Here is a 24,261-nt window from a genome sequence, read left to right on the forward strand (position 1 = left end):
GGTCTGGAGTAGATGTTTCTGTAAAGACCCACTACACCAAGGCCTCTCGCAGTCTCTAGTCTATAACACGAGGCCCAGGTCTGGTAGCGAGCCATCATGTTATGAAACACACTCAGCAGATGTGGGCTGCTCCAAATGAAATAATACGTCAGGTAAAACTGATTAGGGCCTGACTGTAGAGTAGAAAAAGCCTTGCTTCAGCACTCCCAGTGAGTCAACACCACACGGTTAAACAGAACAGAAACAGAAGACAGAGATGGCTAATTTAACAACCTCTGACATTTAAAACTACTTCCAAAATAACTATTTTCTTTGCAATTTCCGTTTTTCAGTCCCAACATCATAGCAAGGCTACACCTTTCCAAATACTGTAATACGTATAGTGTTATGTAAACATAACACATGCGAGGGCAAGTAAGCAAAAAATACAGACACACACACACGTAAACACAGGCAAAGTAGACACATGCAGACACACACACACACATAGACACAGGCAGAGTAGACACACGCAGACACATGTAGAGACAAGCAGAGTAGACACATGCAGACACATACACACACACACACACACACGCGCACCCTCTGCCTGCTTGTTTCACATTCCTCACCTCACATCCCCCACCAAATCCATGGTTGGTGTGAAATACCACAGGAGGGTGGTCTCTGCACTTTCTTAACCTCCTCAAATCCTCTGGGACCAGCTGGTCAATAAGATCTGATGGATCACGTCAGTCAGTAGTCAAATTAAACCTGCTGACATTAATACCAGTCACATGTCACACACCGCACTGCTGCTGCTGGATATAGGTCTGCGTCCCAAAAGCCACCCTATTCCCTACTTTCGACCAGGACTCTTGTTGAAAGCAGGTCGCTATGTAGGGACTAGAATGCCATTTGGAACACATACATAGGCTGCCTGCTAGGTTACCTAAATATAAAACTGCTGGATACCATTACAGATTCAGGTCTAAATAAAGAGAGGCTTATTTTGGTTCTGTGGCATCTGTTCCACTGATCCAGTATTAGAAGAGAAAACAGCCTGGCCGGCAGGGCCCGGGGAGAAGAGGGTGACATGCAACAAGGAGAAATTTAAAACAGCCTTTGAAAAGGCAAAACACAAGTGTTGAGGGATGGGTTGGGTTGGGCTGGGGCTAGGGCTGGGGCTAGGGCTGGGGCTGGGGCTAGTGCTGGGGCTGGGTTGGGTTGGGCTGGGCTGGGCTATGCGCCGTATCACCAACAGAAGCGTAGGCCGCCAAACTTCACAGTGAGAGCTGCATGTTTCACCATGCCTAAATCCTCCCTCCCACCCCTTTCCCTCGCTGCTCACCTCTCCTCCACACCCCCTTCAGCTCCTTACCTCTACCTCCCTCCCCTCGCTCCTCACCTCTCCTCCACACCCCCTTCAGGTCCTCACCTCTACCTCCCTCCCCTCGCTCCTCACCTCTCCTCCACACCCCCTTCAGGTCCTCACCTCTACCTCCCTCCCCTCGCTCCTCACCTCTCCTCCACACCCCCTTCAGGTCCTCACCTCTACCTCCCTCCCCTCGCTGCTCACCTCTCCTCCACACCCCCTTCAGCTCCTCACCTCTACCTCCCTCCCCTTGCTCCTCACCTCTCCTCCACACCCCCTTCAGCTCCTCACCTCTACCTCCCTCCCCTCGCTCCTCACCTCTCCTCCACACCCCCTTCAGGTCCTCACCTCTACCTCCCTCTCCTCGCTCCTCACCTCTCCTCCACACCCCATTCAGCTCCAACCCTCTACCTCCCTCCCCTCACTCCTCACCTCTCCTCCACACCCCCTTCAGCTCCTCACCTCTCCTCCACACCCCCTTCAGGTCCTCACCTCTACCTCCCTCCCCTCGCTCCTCACCTCTCCTCCACACCCCCTTCAGCTCCTCACCTCTACCTCCCTCACCTCTCCTCCACACCCCCTTCATCTCCTCACCTCTACCTCCCTCCCCTCGCTGCTCACCTCTCTTCCACACCCCCTTCAGCTCCTCACCTCTACCTCCCTCCTCACCTCTCCTCCACACCCCATTCAGGTTCTCACCTCTCCTCCACACCCCCTTCAGCTCCGACCCTCTCCCTCTCCCTCCCCCTCACCTCTCCTCCACACCTCCTTCAGCTCCGACCCTCTCCCTCCCTCCCCTTTCCCCTCGCTCCTCACCCCCTTCAGCTCCGACCCTCCCTCCTCCCCTCGCTCCTCACCCCCTTCAGCTCCGACCCTCTCCCTCCCTCCCCTTTCCCCTCGCTCCTCACCCCCTTCAGCTCTGACCCTCCCTCCCGCCCTAGCTCCTCACCCCCTTCAGCTCCGACCCTCCCTCCCGCCCTCGCTCCTCACCCCCTTCAGCTCCGACCCTCTCCCTCCCTCTCTACTGTAACACAACACGTTCTTTAGGCGCATGCCTCTGCCAAGTTGTTTCCCTGTGTTTCTCTGGTGTTGCCATGGCAAGGCTCTGTGCATGTGTATATGAGTGTGTGTGTATATGAGTGCATTCCCACACTGGTGTAAACTACAGCTCTTAGAGGGTGTGTGTGTGTGTGTGTGTGTGTGTGTGTGTGTGTGTGTGTGTGTGTGTGTGTGAGAGAGAGAGAAAGAGAGAGATGTTGGAGCGGGAACAGCGGTGGTCAAGGTCATGGGCGGCTTCTGGCCCATGACATTCAGTGGTGTCTCTGCTCTGACACGGCTTAGAGCCCACACACACATCCCTGTTCACATACAGGCCTGCTGTGTACCCAGCACACCAGGGCCCAGAGAGCCAGGGGGCCGCTTGGCCGTTTGTTTAAACAAGGTCAATACACACACACACACACAGAGCAGAGCAACGTATACTGTATGCTCAGCCAGTATATGGTTCTGCAGGTCTGCTCAAAGCTCAGTGACTCTTTCCCCTTTTCTATCCCTCTCTTCCTCCCCCCATGTCTCACCTCTTCCCTCTGCTTGAAGCTGAAGGCTATTTCCCCCTTCTCGTTACCACCCCACCTCTCTCCCTTTTTCTCCTTCCTTCCTCTCTCTCCCCCTCTCTCTCAATTCAATTCAAAGCGCTTTATTGGCATGGGAAACATATGTTACATTGCCAAAGCAAGTGAGGTAGATAATATATAAAAGTGAAATGAACAATATAAAATGAACAATAAACATCTCCCCCTCTCTCCCACCACCAAGTACCCTCTCCCTGCCGTCTCACTGCACACTAACCCTGATTACATCAAATGAGAGTGGAGCCTCACAGCCTACATCATGTTTACATACAATAGAGCCTGGGGCAGGACAACCGCTCCGGTCGGTTCAATCAGTGCAAACTGCAGAGCAGAGAGTTGCTCATCTCCCTCTTTATTACCCATACATGCCTATTGAAAGAGTCAACAAAGCCATGCCACAACGACACAGAGGAATAAAGACTACACACAGTGGAGCAGAGGGGGACTGGTGTAGAAAAGTGACAACACAGAGGAATAAAGATTACACACAGCAGAGCAGAGGAGGACTGGTGTAGAAAAGTGACAACACAGAGGAATAAAGATTACACACAGTGGAGCAGAGGGGGACTGGTGTGGAAAAGTGACAACACAGAGGAATAAAGATTACACACAGCAGAGCAGAGGAGGACTGGTGTAGAAAAGTGACAACACAGAGGAATAAAGATTACACACAGTGGAGCAGAGGGGGACTGGTGTAGAAAAGTGACAACACAGAGGAATAGAGCCTACACACAGTGGAGCAGAGGGGGACTGGTGTAGAAAAGTGACAACACAGAGGAATAAAGATTACACACAGCAGAGCAGAGGAGGACTGGTGTAGAAAAGTGACAACACAGAGGAATAGAGCCTACACACAGCGGAGCAGAGGAGGACTGGTGTAGAAAAGTGACAACACAGAGGAATAAAGATTACACACAGTGGAGCAGAGGGGGACTGGTGTGGAAAAGTGACAACACAGAGGAATGAAGATTACACACAGCAGAGCAGAGGAGGACTGGTGTAGAAAAGTGACAACACAGAGGAATAAAGATTACACACAGTGGAGCAGAGGGGGACTGGTGTAGAAAAGTGACAACACAGAGGAATAAAGACTACACACAGTGGAGCAGAGGGGGACTGGTGTAGAAAAGTGACAACACAGAGGAATAAAGACTACACACAGTGGAGCAGAGGGGGACTGGTGTAGAAAAGTGACAACACAGAGGAATAAAGACTACACACAGTGGAGCAGAGGAGGACTGGTGTAGAAAAGTGACAACACAGAGGAATAAAGATTACACACAGTGGAGCAGAGGGGGACTGGTGTAGAAAAGTGACAACACAGAGGAATAAAGATTACACACAGTGGAGCAGAGGGGGACTGGTGTAGAAAAGTGACAACACAGAGGAATAAAGACTACACACAGCAGAGCAGAGGAGGACTGGTGTAGAAAAGTGACAACACAGAGGAATAAAGACTACACACAGTGGAGCAGAGGAGGACTGGTGTAGAAAAGTGACAACACAGAGGAATAAAGATTACACACAGCAGAGCAGAGGAGGACTGGTGTAGAAAAGTGACAACACAGAGGAATAAAGATTACACACAGTGGAGCAGAGGGGGACTGGTGTAGAAAAGTGACAACACAGAGGAATAAAGACTACACACAGTGGAGCAGAGGAGGACTGGTGTAGAAAAGTGACAACACAGAGGAATAAAGACTACACACAGTGGAGCAGAGGGGGACTGGTGTAGAAAAGTGACAACACAGAGGAATAGAGACTACACACAGTGGAGCAGAGGGGGACTGGTGTAGAAAAGTGACAACACAGAGGAATAGAGACTACACACAGTGGAGCAGAGGGGGACTGGTGTGGAAAAGTGACAACACAGAGGAATAGAGATTACACACAGTGGAGCAGAGGAGGACTGGTGTAGAAAAGTGACAACACAGAGGAATAGAGACTACACACAGTGGAGCAGAGGGGGACTGGTGTAGAAAAGTGACAACACAGAGGAATAGAGATTACACACAGTGGAGCAGAGGAGGACTGGTGTAGAAAAGTGACAACACAGAGGAATAGAGACTACACACAGTGGAGCAGAGGGGGACTGGTGTAGAAAAGTGACAACACAGAGGAATAGAGATTACACACAGTGGAGCAGAGGAGGACTGGTGTAGAAAAGTGACAACACAGAGGAATAGAGACTACACACAGTGGAGCAGAGGGGGACTGGTGTAGAAAAGTGACAACACAGAGGAATAGAGACTACACACAGTGGAGCAGAGGGGGACTGGTGTAGAAAAGTGACAACACAGAGGAATAGAGATTACACACAGTGGAGCAGAGGGGGACTGGTGTAGAAAAGTGACAACACAGAGGAATAGAGATTACACACAGTGGAGCAGAGGAGGACTGGTGTAGAAAAGTGACAACACAGAGGAATAGAGACTACACACAGTGGAGCAGAGGAGGACTGGTGTAGAAAAGTGACAACACAGAGGAATAGAGATTACACACAGTGGAGCAGAGGAGGACTGGTGTAGAAAAGTGACAACACAGAGGAATAGAGATTACACACAGTGGAGCAGAGGGGGACTGGTGTAGAAAAGTGACAACACAGAGGAATAGAGACTACACACAGTGGAGCAGAGGGGGACTGGTGTAGAAAAGTGACAACACAGAGGAATAGAGATTACACACAGTGGAGCAGAGGAGGACTGGTGTAGAAAAGTGACAACACAGAGGAATAGAGACTACACACAGTGGAGCAGAGGGGGACTGGTGTAGAAAAGTGACAACACAGAGGAATAGAGACTACACACAGTGGAGCAGAGGGGGACTGGTGTAGAAAAGTGACAACGCAACAAGCCACATGCTTTATATGTGACAAAAGCTGCTGGTTATGCTGTATAGAAATAGAACCACAGTCGCCGGTAGTCAGAGAGGGGATTGGTGATATATCAAAATCATTCTGTGTGGCCAGAGAGGGAAACGTAATGCGCTCTTGGACAGCCTCAGCCCATCTTGTCTTTCAAATCCCATTTTCAGACACCACAGATTTAGAGTTATTAAAAAGACTGAACATTAAAGACTAAATGCAAGGGCTGCAATATATATTTTTGTATATTTAGTCTTTTTGTTTACAGAAGCCTTTTACATAATAAACAATACTGTAAGTGTAAACTGTAGTGGAGCGGGTCGAGAGTTTCAAGTTCCTTGGTGTCCACATCACCAACTAACTATCATGGTCCAAACACAGCAAGACAGTCGCAGAGGGCACGACAACACCTTTTGCCCCTCAGGAGACTGAAAAAAATTGGCATGGGTCCCTAGATCCTCAAAAAGTTCTACAGCTGCACCATCGAGAGCATCCTGACCTCACCGCACGGCATGGCAACTGCTCGGCATCCGACCATAAGGCGTTACAGAGGGTAGTGCGTATGGTCCAGTACATCACAGGGGGGAAGCATTCCTGCCATCCAGGACCTATATACTAGGCGTGTTAGAGGAAGACCCAAAAAATGGTCAAAGACACCAGTCACACAAGTTATAGACCGTTCTCTCTGCTACCGCACGGCAAGCAGTACCGGAGCACCAAGTCTCGGACCAAAAGGCTCCGTAACAGCTTCTACCCCCAAGCCAAGACTGCTGAACAATTAATCAAGTGGCCTGGCCACCCAGATTATTTGCATTGACTCCCCCCATTGATTTTACACTGCTGCTATTTGCTGTTTATCACTTTACCCCTACCTACATGTACAAGTTACCTCTAACCTGTACCCCCGCACACTGACTCAGTACCAGTACTCCCTGTATATAGCCTTGTAATTGTTATTTGATTGAGTTACTTCATATTTTTTACTTTAGTGTATTTGGTAAATATTTTCTTAATTCTTCATGAACTGCATTGTTAGTTAAGGGCTTGTAACTAAGCATTTCACGCTCAGTTCTACACCTGTGTGTGTGTGTGTGTGTCTGTATCCATGGCCCAACTGGGTAACACTGTGGATCTCCTTTTCTTTGTGTCGAAGCAGCAAGCGCACAATTAGGCTGGTTAAATACGCACATGGATTGCTAAGCCAGAGGCTTTGGACTTACCCATCCCCTAGCAACAGGTGTGCCTGACAATTATGGTCTGCCTGCCCAGCAGTTTGGCTAGCCTCGGAGAAGAAGCCCTAGCTTAGCCTAGCGTAACCCAGGCTATGTTTACATTAGAACAGCTTAGCGTAGCATAGCCTAGCGCGGTATCCACTGGAATAAGCAGCATTCCACACAGAACACAGTGGTATGAATCACCTCTGTCCAAACAGTGCCATGTAAACAGTGTCACATTGTTTTGCTTTTGTTTGTCTGGCTACTGTAGGTTTTAGTTAGAAGATGACTGTTATGACATGCAGACCTGTGGCTTTCTTTCTGTTGCACTCTATGGTTTATTTTGGGGGGGAGACACAGACTGAGGAGACTACATTTATGACTTTCCCTTATACTACTCGTTAACCTATAGTAGGATATGTATGTGCATGTACGCCCAAGGGAACAGTTCGGTGGCCGTTTGATCACAGTGTGGATAAGATCAGTTAGTCTTGCATGTTCCTCTCATGTAAATGACGCTGCCCTGCCTGATAACCTGGTGACCCTTGGGGTTATGGGAAGGAGACCCTGTAGCTAGCGACCTTTCAAATCTACTAAACAATACGGGGGATGGAATAAAAACCACTAATTTAAGATGAGGCCCCCCAAGCAAACAAATGCCTGTTGCTCAAACTAGGTGAGCAGCATTATCATTGAAGTACACGTCCTATAGAGAGGCATGCTTTAAAGCATCCTTTCTTTTCCTTTGGTTTGCAACAAGTCAACATACAGCAGTAAAAGCATGAATCTTAACAGTAGCAGAAAACAGAGACAAGTCCACCCTTCCCTTTCAGGTGGTGGGAGGACCAGGATATTTTAACAGCTTCCTGCCTCAGGCACACAACCTCTACCATTATAACTGCATCTGTGGCCCACTGTGATAAGAGAAAACAACAGACAATGACTGGCTGACTTCTGACATATAAACAGGGCTCGGTCACAGAGAGTCTAGACAAATAGATAGATGATAGGGAGACAAGCCAGGAAGTGCTTCAGGAACAGGACCGGTACAATTAGCATAAAGCAGATACTGTAGCATGAATAATGTAGGCTGATTGGCTGAGGGGGCACACACCTACATGCCCATGTCTGCACGCCCACCGTCTGTCCTGCTCCTGTAGTGGTAAAAAAAAATTGGTTGGGTTAACTCTGATCACCGGTCGCAGTGAGAAAAGTCACGCTTCCTGTACTTTCAATGCATTTTTCCACAAAAGGTGAGTAAAACTGTTTTTACCGTCCACTACACCACTGCCCCTCCCCTGCGCTACTTCTACTTACAGTAGCTCTGATACCCGACCCGAGTCTGAAGGGCCCCAACATTATACTTCAGGTTAAGGCCTGCTTTTTCATCAACCAGGGTACGGGACGGGCTCCCTCCTGCTCTGCTGTGCAGTGTCTCTGTACAGTCATATCTTACCATCATAACATGGTGTCAGAACGTCTTATAAAATATAAAACCAGAACATTGTCCAAGTCAACAGGATAGATTATTTCACTGAAAATAATAATATTCTGTAGGTTTTGGTAGGAGTTTAGAGTGACCAAAAGTTGCTAGCTAACAGCTCTACCACGTCTCATGAGCAGCCCAAGCTGGACCTGAACGTCGTGGACATGGGTAGGGTAGAGCCTGAATATCATGGGCATGGGTAGGGTAGAGCCTGAATATCATGGGCATGGGTAGGGTAGAGCCTGAATGTCGTGGGCATGGGTTGGGTAGAGCCTGAATGTCGTGGGCATGGGTAGGGTAGGGCCTGAACGTTGTGGACATGGGTAGGGTAGAGCATGAGCATCGTGGGCATGGGTAGGGTAGAGCATGAATGTCGTGGGCATGGGTAGGGTCGAGCCTGGATGTCGTGGGCATGGGTAGGGTAGAGCCTGAATGTCGTGGGCATGGGTAGGGTAGAGCCTGAATGTCGTGGGCATGGGTAGGGTTGAGCCTGAACGTCGTGGGCATGGATAGGGTAGAGCCTGAATGTCGTGGGCATGGGTAGGGTAGAGCCTGAACATCGTGGGCATGGGTAGGGCTCGGGCTTCATTTTCCTGCCTGTGCAGGGCTCTACCATGGACCCCTTCACAGTGGCATGCTCTTGTTTTTCTGTTGACATAGCAGTTCCTTGATCTGGGGGGTATGTGTGTGTGTACGTGTGAGATAATGTGTGTGTGTGTGTCTTGATATAGACAATAAACATAACAGTCACAAAAGGAAGCTGCCCACACCACGGCCAGATGGCAGTCATGGCGTCAGTTGATGACATCACGAGTCCCAACACCTGAGTCAGTGGACCCCACAGGAAGACTGGTGCCATCAGAGCAGAAGGATGCAGTGACACACTGGAGACACTGAGGGACCAATGTCCTCCTACGGCTAGGGACTATAGGCTTAGTTACAGACCTACACCTGTTAGTCAGTCTGTTGTTAGCCTAGTGACTGACCCTTATTCACCAGGGCTACTGCATATTCACTCAGAGTATGACTAGGATCAGTTTGGTCTTTTACATGAAGAATTCAGGATGATTTTCTGGACCAGTGGGGACCTGGTCCAAGATCAGCACTTCTTACCTGAGACTTTTTGTAAATACTCTAGCATCACATTGTGTCTTGGGCTTTATCAATCAGTAAGGCAGGTGTTTAGGTTGTAATGAAAACAAATATGACAAGACAGCCTCTTGGTCCCACAGTGTTAAAGGGGGAAACAGAGAAACAATGAGGAAGTTCTGTTTAGTAAACAAAGACAACACCATTAGACCTGCCTGACCAGAGATTATATCATCCATCATCACATGTTCCTAGTATTACACTGGTCTGGTGACCCATAACAAACAAACAAACAAACACACACACACACACACACACACACACACACACACACACACACACACACACACACACACACACACACACACACACACACACACACACACACACACACACACACACACACACACACACACACACACACACACACACAGACAGACAAAGCGAGGAGCAGTACAACACTACAAAAAAAAGGAATTTAATAATCTTATAGCCAAATAGCTCCCTTCTGGACTAGGAATGAGGGCAAACAGCCAATGCTCGTACGGGTTCAACATTCTGATAGCTAAATTATGCATCGTCACACATGGTGGGGTAGAATGAGAGGTTGCAGTTGAAATGGTTCAGCATTAGCTCTGACTGATGGAGGAACAGGACCCAGTCTGTATAACTCGCCCTGAGATGAGAGTTGGCATAGTTTTTAAGAAACTATGCTGTATGGAACAAATGGTCAACAACATTTGCATCAAAATAACCAATGATGACAACCCCAGTGAAAAATGAAAGAAATTAGTGGTTCTGGACACCAAACTATGGTCTTCTTCTGGTCCACATTCTTAAAGGTCACTTCAATTAGAAGAGTATTACATTGGGGTTGTTGTGGGTATCAGTGTATAGTTCCATTAAAACCCCAACTAAAAGATGATCCTGAGGGAGTGGACTGGAAAGACAAGCCACCTCCTGGCTCTTATAAACAGGGTTATTGTTGGGTTATGCAAACACACAGTCCAAGCCGGGGCATTGTTGGGTTACACACCCCTGGTCATGGCCCATGATGCCGTCCGCCCCGCTTCAGTCACCACACAAAGGATCCCTGTCCCCTGAGCATAAAATATTCACCCGCTGCCTGGCTCTGCTCTGGTTGTCAGCTGGATAACAGAACGGGAGCCCTGGGTCAGGAATGTGGCGTTACAAAGGTACTGTAACAGACCTCAGATCAAATAGTATTCAAAACCTTCAAAATACTTGGGAGCCTTTTCTTCAGTCTGCCTGGAGTGGAGTTGTAGTTGGACAGGGTTTGGAACTTGTCCTTTGTAGCTCAGTTGGTAGAGCATGGCACTTGTAATGTCAGGGTAGTGGGTTCAAATCACGGGACCATGTATGCATGCATGACTAAGTCACTTTGGATAAAACCGTCTGCTAAATAGCATATATTATTATTGGATTCACTGCTCTAGTCAAGCTCAATCAAGCACAAGTTAAGTAACAGAAATATTTCAAATACTATTTGAACCCAGGTCTGGTACAGTAGTAAGGCTGAGGCTCACTCTGCCGCAGTCTCTGGGGTATCACATGACAGACAAACTAATTGGGCTTCGGGTACGGTGACTGCGATGATGTACCCTGCCCTGCTTGGCGTGCCTGCTGCAGCAGCTCACCCTTTCTACCTGTACAGAGTGAGGGGTGGGGCGGTTATTGTTTGGTAATACTTACACATAATACTTTAATTCACTAGCACGGCTGTATAAATTGACAGTTGAGGTACTGCATGTTGTGACAGTCTTGATTCTACAAGGCATGATATCAATCAAAATGATTTTTTGGGGGGGGGTAAATGTAACCTTTATTTAACTAGTCAGTTAAGAACAAATTCTGATGTACAATGACGGCCTACCCCAGCCAAACCCAGGCAGCGCTGGGCCAATTGTGCGCCGCCCTATGGGACTCCCAATCACGGCCGTATGTGATGCAGCCTGGATTCGAACCAGGTACTTGCATTGAGATGCAGTGTCTTAGACCACTGCACCACTCGGGAGCCCTTTTCCAGAATGTCACTGTCAGTATAGATGCAGGTCACCTCCAGAACTGAACTGAGCTGCACTGCCTCTTGTAGTTTACATCAGAGAGTTTCTTCAGTTCTACTTCCAGCGTCCAGGTTGCTACACTGACATCATGGTTACATGACTAAGGTGATAGTTTCCCTGGTGGTATAGGTTAGATTCAGAAAGGTTTACCTTATGAAATCAAAAGTGTTATCGCGTATCCTAAAATTATGTGGGTAAAACAAAGCGCAAATTAAAAGTACGAATCTCGGAGTATCGTAGCACGATTAAGTGCAAAAACTCGACTTACCCACTTGCGGCCCCACTTTTTGGAAACAAACCACTCGATTTCGTTCTTACGTTATATTGGCATCGAAAATGTCACCCTCCCTAGGAGAGGGGGTGACCTCGACAATTTATTGTTAAAATGAGAGGCTGCATGGATCTTTAATTTAAAGACCCTTGCTCCCTTCGGTCTCAACGTAGACTTTGATCTGAAGCCATTCTTGTGATTATTGTGATTTTGCTGTTCATTGTAAATGTTTGTAAGCTTATGTAGCCAAATTGCATCTATGATCGTATGCTATCCATTTATGTTTTTTGTATGCTATTTTAATATATCAGAATTAACCAATGATATCAGGCCACACCCAGCCATGATTACAGACACCTGTGTGTCCTTTGACACTATATAAACTAGTCACTCCGCAGTGTTTGTCATTATACCCTGATGAAGACAGCTTGTCTGTCTAAACGTTGGATATTAGGTTATTACATTATTGCATCTGAGCTCCTGGACTGTGCGGCTCTCCTTTCATTTTTCATGTGTTCTACTCCACTAGCCAGCACCTCGCCTAAATAGGTGTGCGTTTCTTTCGCCTCTAGGCTTACCTTATGTAACACACTGCAGGGCAGTCAGGCATCATGCTAACAGACGGGCACAACAAAATGGCCATGACCTACTGTATACTATGACCTAAAGAGCCATTTGTCCTGTGTTTTTCCAGTTATTAGGTAAGGTTGGTTACACCAGCTGGTAATAACTGAATGTTTTGGTTATTGTGATTTCTATGGGTTATTCACTGACTATGTACTAGGCCAGTGAATTAGTGAGGAAGGTCCACCCGCTTTAACAATGTTGATGCCAGGGGCCTTTCAGCCTACAATAAGCTATATGGTCTTACCTTGACAACAGGATGACCACCTGATGCAGCTTTGATCGCCCCTCTGCTTCCCTCCGTCTCGTAGTGTGCTCGGTGGTGGGCCTTGGGGTGCACCTCAACCTTCAGCTCGTACTGGCCAAACAGGTGGGGCAGGGGCCAGTCCAGGGGGGGTAGGGAAGAGGTCCTGGGGACAGACCGAAACATAGACAATAAGGGTACTGATGGTTTGGATAACAACAAGATACAGATCACCTAGGCATTACCTAGGTGATCTATGGATAACAAATAGATATAGCCTATATCACCTAGCATTTCTTGTCTTTTGGGAAGACATTACCTGTGAGCCGCTGTGACTACATAATCATCCTATGGATAACAAAAAGGCTCTATAATCAGAGATTTAGGTCTAACATATTAGCTAGCAGGGGCAGGTTAGAGCTAGTTAAGCCGGCTGGATTCATTCAAACCTGCCTTGGCAGCACAGTACAGTAGTTATGTTTACAAACTACTGCCAGGCCAGCACACCCACATGTCCTACTCTGAGAACTAAGAGCATTTACTTGTAAGATGAGTCAATTTTAGTACAGAGAACCACTCAACTATCGCAACTGTATTTGGTCAGGGAAAAGAGGTTGTGCTTTTAACATAAATATGCTACTGGAATAGGTTTGGAATAGTAGGTTTGACTGCCCTTAATCAAAGAGAATAAGTACATAGAAGAACCAATGCAATGACACATTATATATGGTTATATAAAGAAGTGAGAGCACAACAGGTTGTGCTGAATCATGACCTCTGGAAACATTGTGGAGGATCACACTAGGCCTAGACTAGGTCTGAGTGACACACAGAGTACAGTGTCTAAATGGGGCTGTAGGCTGTGTGTTCAACCCCATCAGTCAGACAGTGAATCATAGGAATTACCACCAACATTAGGCTAACCATACTGGAATAATCACACTTGTAATAGGTCATGCAGGGACTGTAACTAGCAGTGAATCATGAAGGGGTTTTACACTATAAACGGTATATAGATGTATGGTTGTGTTGTTCAGCACTGTAGTATGGATGAGGATTTGTCACAGGAGAGGCTGCAGGCTGATGTTTTTTTCCCCCTCTGTATGGTTTTATCTATGTAGGGCACAATCATATTTGAACAGCTGCACTCAAAAATAAACACTCCATCTGTGCCCATCCACACAGACAAACTGTCTCTCTCAGTGGGTCTCTGGGTAGCTTGGCTGGTCTATGGCTCTATTGATCTAGAACCTACAGAGAAATAATGTTCTAAAAACCTATTTAGGTAAATTATTGTCAAAACTATTTAGGATGTTAGTAATTCATCATCTACTAGCCTACACACTGAATCTTCATAAAAAAGACTGAGCCAGTTATAAAGACTTGGCTACACTGAGTCAGTTATAAAGACTTGGCTACACTGAGCCAGTAATAAAGACTTGGCTACATTGAGCCAGTTATAAGGACTTGGCTACATTGAGCCAGTTATAAAGACTGGGCTACACTGAGCCAGTTATAAAGACTTGGCTACACTGAGCCAGTTATAAAGACTTGGCTACATTGAGCGAGTTATAAGGACTTGGCAACACTGAGCCAGTTATAAGGACTTGGCTACACTGAGCCAGTTATAAGGACTTGGCTACACTGAGCCAGTTATAAAGACTTGGCTACACTGAGCCAGTTATAAAGACTTGGCTACACTGAGCCAGTTATAAGGACTTGGCTACACTGAGCCGGTTATAAAGACTTGGCTACACTGAGCCAGTTATAAGGACTTGGCTACACTGAGCCAGTTATGAAGACTTGGCTACACTGAGCCAGTTATAAGGACTTGGCTACATTGAGCCAGTTATAAAGACTTGGCTACATTGAGCCAGTTATAAGGACTTGGCTACATTGAGTCAGTTATAAGGACTTGGCTACATTGAGTCAGTTATAAAGACTTGGCTACATTGAGCCAGTTATAAAGACTTGGCTACATTGAGCCAGTTATAAAGACTTGGCTACATTGAGCTAGTTATAAAGACTTGGCTACATTGAGCCAGTTATAAAGACTTGGCAACTTTGAGCCAGTTATAAAGACTTGGCTACACTGAGCCAGTTATAAGGACCTGGCTACATTGAGCCAGTTATAAAGACTTGGCTACATTGAGCCAGTTATAAAGACTTGGCTACATTGAGCCAGTTATAAAGACTTGGCTACATTGAGCCAGTTATAAAGACTTGGCTACACTGAGCCAGTTATAAAGACTTGGCTACACTGAGCCAGTTATAAAGACTTGGCTACATTGAGCCAGTTATAAGGACCTGGCTACATTGAGCCAGTTATAAAGACTTGGCTACACTGAGCCAGTTATAAAGACTTGGCAACTTTGAGCCAGTTATAAAGACTTGGCTACACTGAGCCAGTTATAAGGACCTGGCTACATTGAGCCAGTTATAAAGACTTGGCTACATTGAGCCAGTTATAAAGACTTGGCTACATTGAGCCAGTTATAAAGACTTGGCTACATTGAGCCAGTTATAAAGACTTGGCTACACTGAGCCAGTTATAAAGACTTGGCTACACTGAGCCAGTTATAAAGACTTGGCTACATTGAGCCAGTTATAAGGACTTGGCTACACTGAGCCAGTTATAAGGACTTGGCTACACTGAGCCAGTTATAAGGACTTGGCTACACTGAGCCAGTTATAAAGACTTGGCTACACTGAGCCAGTTATAAGGACTTGGCTACACTGAGCCGGTTATAAAGACTTGGCTACACTGAGCCAGTTATAAAGACTTGGCTACACTGAGCCAGTTATGAAGACTTGGCTACACTGAGCCAGTTATAAGGACTTGGCTACACTGAGCCAGTAATAAGGACTTGGCTACATTGAGCCAGTTATAAAGACTTGGCTACATTGAGCCAGTTATAAGGACTTGGCTACATTGAGTCAGTTATAAGGACTTGGCTACATTGAGTCAGTTATAAAGACTTGGCTACACTGAGCCAGTTATAAAGACTTGGCTACATTGGGCCAGTTATAAAGACTTGGCTACATTGAGCCAGTTATAAAGACTTGGCTACATTGAGCCAGTTATAAAGACTTGGCTACATTGAGCCAGTTATAAAGACTTGGCTACATTGAGCCAGTTATAAAGACTTGGCTACACTGAGCCAGTTATAAAGACTTGGCTACATTGAGCCAGTTATAAAGACTTGGCTACATTGAGCCAGTTATAAAGACTTGGCTACACTGAGCCAGTTATAAAGACTTGGCTACATTGAGCCAGTTATAAGGACTTGGCTACACTGAGCCAGTTATAAGGACTTGGCTACACTGAGCATGATAACACAATTTGCTCTAACACAGCACTTTGCAGTACAAATGGGGAGAAATTAAACGTGTGTAGGTGTGTGTGCGTCCATGGTCTATGAGTAAGAGGAATGATACACACCACTGTAAGCTGTCCTAACAGGCAGACATTTACACCACATTATGCCTCTCTCTACAGTAACTATCCTAACCACGAAGGCTAGCTTTCTTTGACGCTAGTCAAAGAAAGTCACTAACCATGGTCTATTGTTTCTTTATGTGCCCCGGCAGGTCATGGCAAAACTAAAGTTGTGCTTTCAACAGGCCATGCTATGTCAGACAAACATGCCACACAGAAATGCCCTCCACTCAGCATGCAGACCACAGACACCAAATAAAATGAATGTTAACTTACTAAAGGCCAGGGAACTCAAAAAGAACTCAACAGAGTAGCAAAACATGAGTCAGTCAGTTTTTCCCTATACTCCATGGCTCTATCGGAAGTTGGGCAGCTTGCTGACTCTGAACACCATCAGTCAGGTTAAACGGGAGAAATGTGGTGGCTGGCTTTCTTTGTAGCCGGTTCACTGAATAAACTGTTGTCCAGAGGAAAGAATGACATTTGAAGAAAGATAGAAGCACGTGTCTCTAACATTGTGGTCAATGAGGGGTATTCTACCACTGGCATCTGTTCCCATGCGATTTTGAATCAAAGTAGGCTATAGGACAGCCTGTCCTGGTAGCCTAGATTCCCCCACAGCACATGGCAGAGGAAAGCCCCCATGAATATGATCACATTGCATGCTATAAAGATGTACTGCACGAGTCACAACTATTCTAAATAAAAATGTAGGCTTCTCAGACCCAAATCAAGTCTATTTCTGGACTTCGAAGCCATTTGAATAAGAATTCTCCAATGAGCATGCTTTGTAGTCCAGAAGTAATCTTAATCTAGGTCTGGGAAACCGTCTCTAAAGGTTTAAGGCCTCAAAACAAAGGTGGGTGTAACAGTGGCTTGTCTCGTACCCTCCAATGCCACCAACATAACACCAGAAGTGTATGTTTTCCCTGGCCAGCAGCCACAGTAACACAAGAGGGGGTTGGTAGCTAGGAAACCTGTCACGAATCCCGTTTCCTGAGTCTGTTTTTTGCCTATGTTCTGTCCTGGAGAGTTTGTTCCGGCGTCCTGGAACGCACCCTGTCTGGTTGCCGGGCAATGTAGCCAGTTGGGGTTTCTGATTACCCGCACCTGTATTCCATCAGCTATCTGCACACCTGGTCCTGATCATCATCTCTCCTCTTCATAAGCCCGGACCTGACATCCATTCCCTGCCGGATCGTTAGCCATGAACAGTATGTTGTGCCAGAGTATCAGCCTCAAGTTGGATAGAACTTGTTTTGTTGTTTGTTACGTATTGCTTGCCTTGAACTTACCTCCGTTTGTTCTGTCTTCAGTTACTCACCCGGATCATTTACCCCATTCCCGCCTGGTCGTCGGAGGATTCCGCTTCCCCATTGGATCCACCTATTTACTCCCATCAACTCAACACCGCTACCCGCTACGCCACCTGGATATATCTACCCATTCACATTCACTTGTAAATAAATACTCACCTTCTTCTTACTCTCCTTGTCCTGGTCTGCTTCTGGGTTCGATTTTGAAGAAACGTGACAGAACGATCCGGCCAAGAATGAACCCAGCGGACCTGGATTCCGTTTGCCATGCCATTACCCAGCAGGGGAAGACATTGGGACAACACAAGACGGCGCTACAGGAGATAGCGGTTGCAATCCAGAACTTATCTGCTAGCTTGACACAAATCCAGGATCAGCTCAGTTTGCTGGCGATTCATTCACCACCTGTTTCACCCATCTCACCTGCCGTGTCTGATGCGGTTTCCTTCCGTGAACCCAAGGTACCGACGCCTGATAAATATGAAGGGGATTTGGGAAGATGCCGTTCGTTTCTTATGCAGTGTGGGTTAGTGTTTGATCTGCAGCCCCATTCTTACGCCACTGACAAGGCTAGGATAGCCTTTGTTATTGAACTGCTGCGTGGAAGAGCTCTGGAATGGGCTTCAGCCGTTTGGGAACGACAGGGGACCTGCATGGCTTCATACCAGCAATTCACGGGAGAGATGAGAAGGCTTTTTGACCATCCAGTCCGAGGTAAGGACGCAGCTAAACGTTTGTTCACTCTTCGCCAAGGAGCTCGCAGTGTGGCAGACTTTATGATCGAGTTCAGGACATTGTCTGTGGAGAGTGGTTGGAATGAGGAGTCACTACAAGCGGCTTTTTACCAGGGGTTGTCGGAGCAACTCAAGGAAGAGCTGATATCCTATCCAGAGCCTAGTGACCTAGACAGCTTGGTCACTTTATCTATTCGGGTAGATAATAGAGTCCGAGAGAGAAGGAGGGAGAAGCAGTGGGGCCCATCCAATCAATCAGCAACTCGGTTACCATTCGGTTCAGGAAGTGAACCAGAACGTATTGATCGTTATTCCCCACACGAGATTAGTGGAGGGGTCTTGCCACCAGATCCTGAACCAATGCAAGTGGGGCGACACGGGCTAACTAAGGAGGAGCGCCAACGTAGACGTGAGACCAACAGCTGTCTCTACTGTGGTAGCTCAGGACATTACATCTCCGCTTGTCCACAGCGCTCGTTAAACTGCCCGGCTCGCTAGTTTTGGGAGGAATTTTAGCGAGCCAGATTCAACCTCTCAAGAATCCTGTCAGACCCCGTTTTCCTGCGACCCTTATGAATAAGAATCAGAGCTTAGAGATGAACGCTTTTATCGATTCAGGTGCCGATGGCAGCTTTATTGATGCCGACTTGGTGGAACAGCTGGGGCTTTCCAAGGAGCAATTGCCGGAAGCCATTGAAGCAACCACTCTGAACGGCAGTAGTCTGGCACGGATCACTATGAGGACTGAACCGGTTAAGATGTTGTTGTCGGGGAATCATTCAGAGTTTATCTCCTTCTTCATTCTGTCCTCGCCCCATGTTCCTTTGGATCTTGGTTACCCCTGGCTGAAGGAACACAATCCCTCGTTTGATTGGGTGACGGGTAAGGTACAGTGCCTTGCGAAAGTATTCAGCCCCCTTGAACTTTGCGACCTTTTGCCACATTTCAGGCTTCAAACATAAAGATATAAAACTGTATTTTTTTGTGAAGAATCAACAACAAGTGGGACACAATCATGAAGTGGAACGACATTTATTGGATATTTCAAACTTTTTTAACAAATCAAAAACTGAAAAATTGGGCGTGCAAAATTATTCAGCCCCCTTAAGTTAATACTTTGTAGCGCCACCTTTTGCTGCGATTACAGCTGTAAGTCGCTTGGGGTATGTCTATCAGTTTTTCACATCGAGAGACTGACATTTTTTCCCATTCCTCCTTGCAGAACAGCTCAAGTTCAGTGAGGTTGGATGGAGAGCATTTGTGAACAGCAGTTTTCAGTTCTTTCCACAGATTCTCGATTGGATTCAGGTCTGGACTTTGACTTGGCCATTCTAACACCTGGATATGTTTATTTTTGAACCATTCCATTGTAGATTTTGCTTTATGTTTTGGATCATTGTCTTGTTGGTAGACAAATCTCCGTCCCAGTCTCAGGTCTTTTGCAGACTCCATCAGGGTTTCTACCTCAGTCCTCTGTTACCCCCTCCTCCTCGGATGATCGGAGGTGGTCCTGTCTACACGGTGCGCCGCATCATGGACTCCAGACGGTGGGGTCGAGGGTTCCAGTATTTAGTGGATTGGGAAGGATATGGTCCTGAGGAGAGGAGTTGGATTCCTCGGCGTCAGATCCTTGACGATGACCTGCTTCGTGACTTTTACCGCCTCCACCCTGGCGCTCCGGGTAGTCCGCCCGGTGGCGTTCGTCGGAGGGGGGGTACTGTCACGAATCCCGTTTCCTGAGTCTGTTTTTTGCCTATGTTCTGTCCTGGAGAGTTTGTTCCGGCGTCCTGGAACGCACCCTGTCTGGTTGCCGGGCAATGTAGCCAGTTGGGGTTTCTGATTACCCGCACCTGTATTCCATCAGCTGTCTGCACACCTGGTCCTGATCATCATCTCTCCTCTTCATAAGCCCGGACCTGACATCCATTCCCTGCCGGATCGTTAGCCATGAACAGTATGTTGTGCCAGAGTATCAGCCTCAAGTTGGATAGAATTTGTTTTGTTGGTTGTTACGTATTGCTTGCCTTGAACTTACCTCTGTTTGTTCTGTCTTCAGTTACTCACCCGGATCATTTAACCCCATTCCCGCCTGGTCGTCCGAGGATTCCGCTTCCCCATTGGATCCACCTATTTACTCCCATCAACTCAACACCGCTACCCGCTACGCCACCTGGATATATCTACCCATTCACATTCACTTGTAAATAAATACTCACCTTCTTCTTACTCTCCTTGTCCTGGTCTGCTTCTGGGTTTGATTTTGAAGAAACGTGACAGCGTTTGGCAAGCGGAGGGAGCGGGTTGGAGCAGAGGTCGGAGCCTGGATTAGCCTGGATTAGCGTAACCTTTCTAGGGTATGCTGCTCGGTACCGCGGGGCTCTGGGGCTCCCAGTCTGGTGCTACCAGTCACCACCTGCGGCCTACAGCCGCTCCCCTGTACATCTCTCATTCTTTATTTAACTTTTATTTAACTAGGAAAGTCAGTTAAGAACAAACTCTTATTTACAATGACGGCCTACCAAAAGGCAAGATAAAAAGATAAAAAGATAAAAAAGAAATAACAAAAAAAGAAACAACAATACACACATCACGACAAGAGACAACACTACATAAAGAGAGACCTAAGACAACAACATAGCATGGTTGCAACACAACATGACAACAACATGGTAGCAACACAACATGGCAGCAGCACAAAACATTATTGGGCACAGACAACAGCACTAAGGGCAAGAAGGTAGAAACAACAATGCATCACGCGGAGCAGCCACAACTGTCAGTAAGAGATGGAGATAAAACTGTCCAGTTTGAGTGTTTTTTGCAGATCGTTCCAGTCGCTAGCTGCAGCGAACTGAAAAGGGGAGCGACCCAGGGATGTGTGTGCTTTGGGGACCTTTAACAGAATGTGACTGGCAGAACGGGTGTTTTTTGTGGAGGATGAGAGCTGCAGTAGATCTCTCAGATAGGGGGTAGTGAGACCAAAGAGGGTTTTATAAATAAGCATCAACCAGTGGGTCTTGCGACGGGTATACAGAGATGAACAGTTTACAGATGTATAGAGTGCAGTGATGTGTCCTATAAGGAGCATTGGTGGCAAATTAGATGGCCGAATAGTAAAGAACATCTAGCTGGCTCGAGAGCACCCTTACCCGCCTATCTATAAAATGCATCTCTGTAATCTAGCATGGGTAGGATGGTCATCTGAATCAGGGTTAGTTTGGCTGCTGGGGAGAAAGAGGAGCGATTACGATAGAGGAGCGATTACGATAGAGGAAACCAAGTCTAGATTTAACCTTAACCTGCAGCTTTGATATGTGCTTTGAGAAGGACAGTGTACCGTCTAGTCATACTCCCAAGTACTTGTATGAGGTGACTACCTAAAGCACTAAACCCTCAGAGGTAGTAATCACACCGGTGGGGAGAGAGGCATTCTTCTTACCAAACCACATTACCTTTGTTTTGGAGACATTCAGAACAAGGTTAAGGGCAAAGAAAGTTTGATGGACACTAAGAAAGCTTTGTTGTAGTAAAGTTTAACACAATTTCCAAGGAGGGGCCAGCTGAGTATAAGACAGGCATATAAATAGATGAGAGAGCCTCCTACTGCCTGAGCTATGTTGTTGATGTAAATTGAGAAGAGTGTGGAGCCTAGGATCGAGCCTTGGGGTACTCTCTTAGTGACAGACAGTGGCTGAGACAGTAGATTTTCTGACTTTATAAAATGCACTCTTTAAGAGAGCGCTAGTTAGCAAACCAGGCCAAAAACCCCTCAGGGACACTTATCCGGCCCACAAGAATGGAATGGTCTACCGTATCAAAAGCTTTGGCCAAGTCAATAAAAATATCAGCACAGCATTGCTTAGAATCAAAGGCAATGGTGACATCATTGAGGACCTTTAAGGTTGCAGTGACACATCCATAACCTGAGCGGAAACCAGATTGCATACCTGAGAGACTACTATAGACATCAAGAAAGCCAGTCAGTTGATTATTGATAGGTTTTTCCAACACTTTTGATAAACAGGGCAAAATAGAAATAGGCCTATAACAGTTTGGATCAGCTTGATCTCCCCTTTAAATAAAGGACGAGCCATGGCTGCCTTCCAAGCAATGGGAACCTCCCCAGAAAGGAGAGACATGTTAAAAAGGTCGGAGATAGGCTTGGTGATGATAGGGGCAGCAACCTTAAAGAAGAAAGGGTCTAAACCATCTCACCCAGATGTTTTTTTGGGGTCAAGTTTAAGGAGCTACTATTGCACTTCAGACTCCGTGTCCGCCTGCAGGGAGAAACTTTGTAGCGGGGCAGGGGAAAGAGGGAGGAGCATCGGGGCTAGTCGCATTAGAAGGGGTGGGAGATGAGGAAATGTTGGACAAGCAAGGAGGCATGACTGAGTCAAAATAGGAATCATGACTTAAGTGGTGATTAAAGAGCTCAGCCATGTGCGCCTTGTCAGTAACAACCACATCATCAACATTAAGGGACATGGGCAGCTGTGAGGAGGGTTTATTCTCCAAGTCTTTAACCGAGAGAACTGCTCTTTAAAAAGTAACTAACATTGGCCTTCCGGATAGTCTGAGTGCACTTATTTCTAATTTGCCTGAACGAGATCCAGTCAGCCTGAGTATGCGTGTGCTGAGCCATAGAGCCGTTCTTAGCCCCACTAAATGTCATATCAACCTGAATACCGGTATGTGAATATGTATGTCTATGGTTAGCCCTGAGGTGGGATGGACTAGCCTGGTTACAGATCTTTTTGTGCAGTATAGCCAACTACAATGGTCATTTTCATGCCCATTGTCTATACAGCAAACAAATCTGGGATCAAGATATAGGGAGGGACTGGGAGGGATTGGGAAGGAGGGCTCCCTGAATCCACCCCCGGTCTGTCTGAGGCTCAGACTCGGAGCCCCCCGCCCTATGCCTCTGTTTCCTCCACCACCGGTCTGTCTGAGGCTCAGACTCGGAGCCCCCCGCCCCATGCCTCTGTTTCCTCCACCACCGGTCTGTCTGAGGCTCAGACTCGGAGCCCCCCGCCCCATGCCTCTGAACACTGACAGCCACCCAGCAGACAGACGCCAGGACCATCTGTTCAGCAGAACACCTCCCAGACACAGCTTCTCTGACTGGAGACTAGGGTTGTCACGATACCAGTGTGGCGAAATTACCATACCACATTTTCCTTGGTAAAAAAAAAAAAAAACAGGAAGCAGACTAAACTCTATGGTTGTTTTCAAAAACTCTATGGTTTATTTTCAACTATAGGACTGTTATGTCATAAGAAATTATGTCTGCTTTATTTTTTGTTTCCTTGCCACGATACTTCTGAGTATCGCAATACTGGTATCATGGTGACAACCCTAGTGGAGACACTTCCAGAACCTTCTACAGCAGACAAGAGAGATCCCCCCCCCCCACAGTCACAGCACTCACTACATCCAACAGTGGAAGCCTACTCTAGTCCTAAAGACCTAATCATTTTGTAAATAGTGGTTTATCCTAGATATGAATATACTCTTGTAGCAGGGCATTAGACCACTATAACAAGGTACAGTGTTGACCCCTTTCTGGAAGGTGTCTGTGAATTGGCAGCCAGACTGTGGTGTTTCAGAAAGGCTGGGTTAGATGGTGGTGGTGTGGCCCCTCAGCCATATGTGACCTGTGCTGATTTATAGCGCTAGAGGCCAGAGCACACAAACAAGGCTGAGACTTCATCTGCTGCACACATTGGGAGAGCAGAGAAGGGAAACTTTAACCCGCTCTTTCTGATAGAAGTCAGTGCGTCACGACGATCAAGAGCTTCTGGTTACGCCGATTACCAGATAAAAAGTATGTGTGTGTGTGTGTGTGTGTGTGTGTGTGAGTGAGTGAGTGTGAGAGAGACGTGCGCATGTGCTTCCCCCAGGCACCAATA

At 46.9% G+C, this 24,261-nt stretch overlaps 1 protein-coding gene across 3 annotated transcripts in view; it reads right to left on the bottom strand.

The window, feature by feature from the left end:
- nfatc3a (nuclear factor of activated T cells 3a) overlaps nt 1-24,261 on the bottom strand; it is an 81,125-nt gene that overhangs the window by 33,174 nt on the left and 23,690 nt on the right. For all 3 annotated transcript variants that reach the window (XM_021607747.2, XM_021607746.2, XM_021607748.2), the window contains exon 3: nt 12,864-13,026. In XM_021607747.2, coding sequence (XP_021463422.2) covers nt 12,864-13,026 — 163 coding nt within the window. The remainder of the gene's footprint in view (nt 1-12,863; nt 13,027-24,261) is intronic.

Source organism: Oncorhynchus mykiss, chromosome 6, assembly GCF_013265735.2.
Source record: "Oncorhynchus mykiss isolate Arlee chromosome 6, USDA_OmykA_1.1, whole genome shotgun sequence".
In the NCBI taxonomy this organism is placed as follows: domain Eukaryota; kingdom Metazoa; phylum Chordata; class Actinopteri; order Salmoniformes; family Salmonidae; genus Oncorhynchus; species Oncorhynchus mykiss.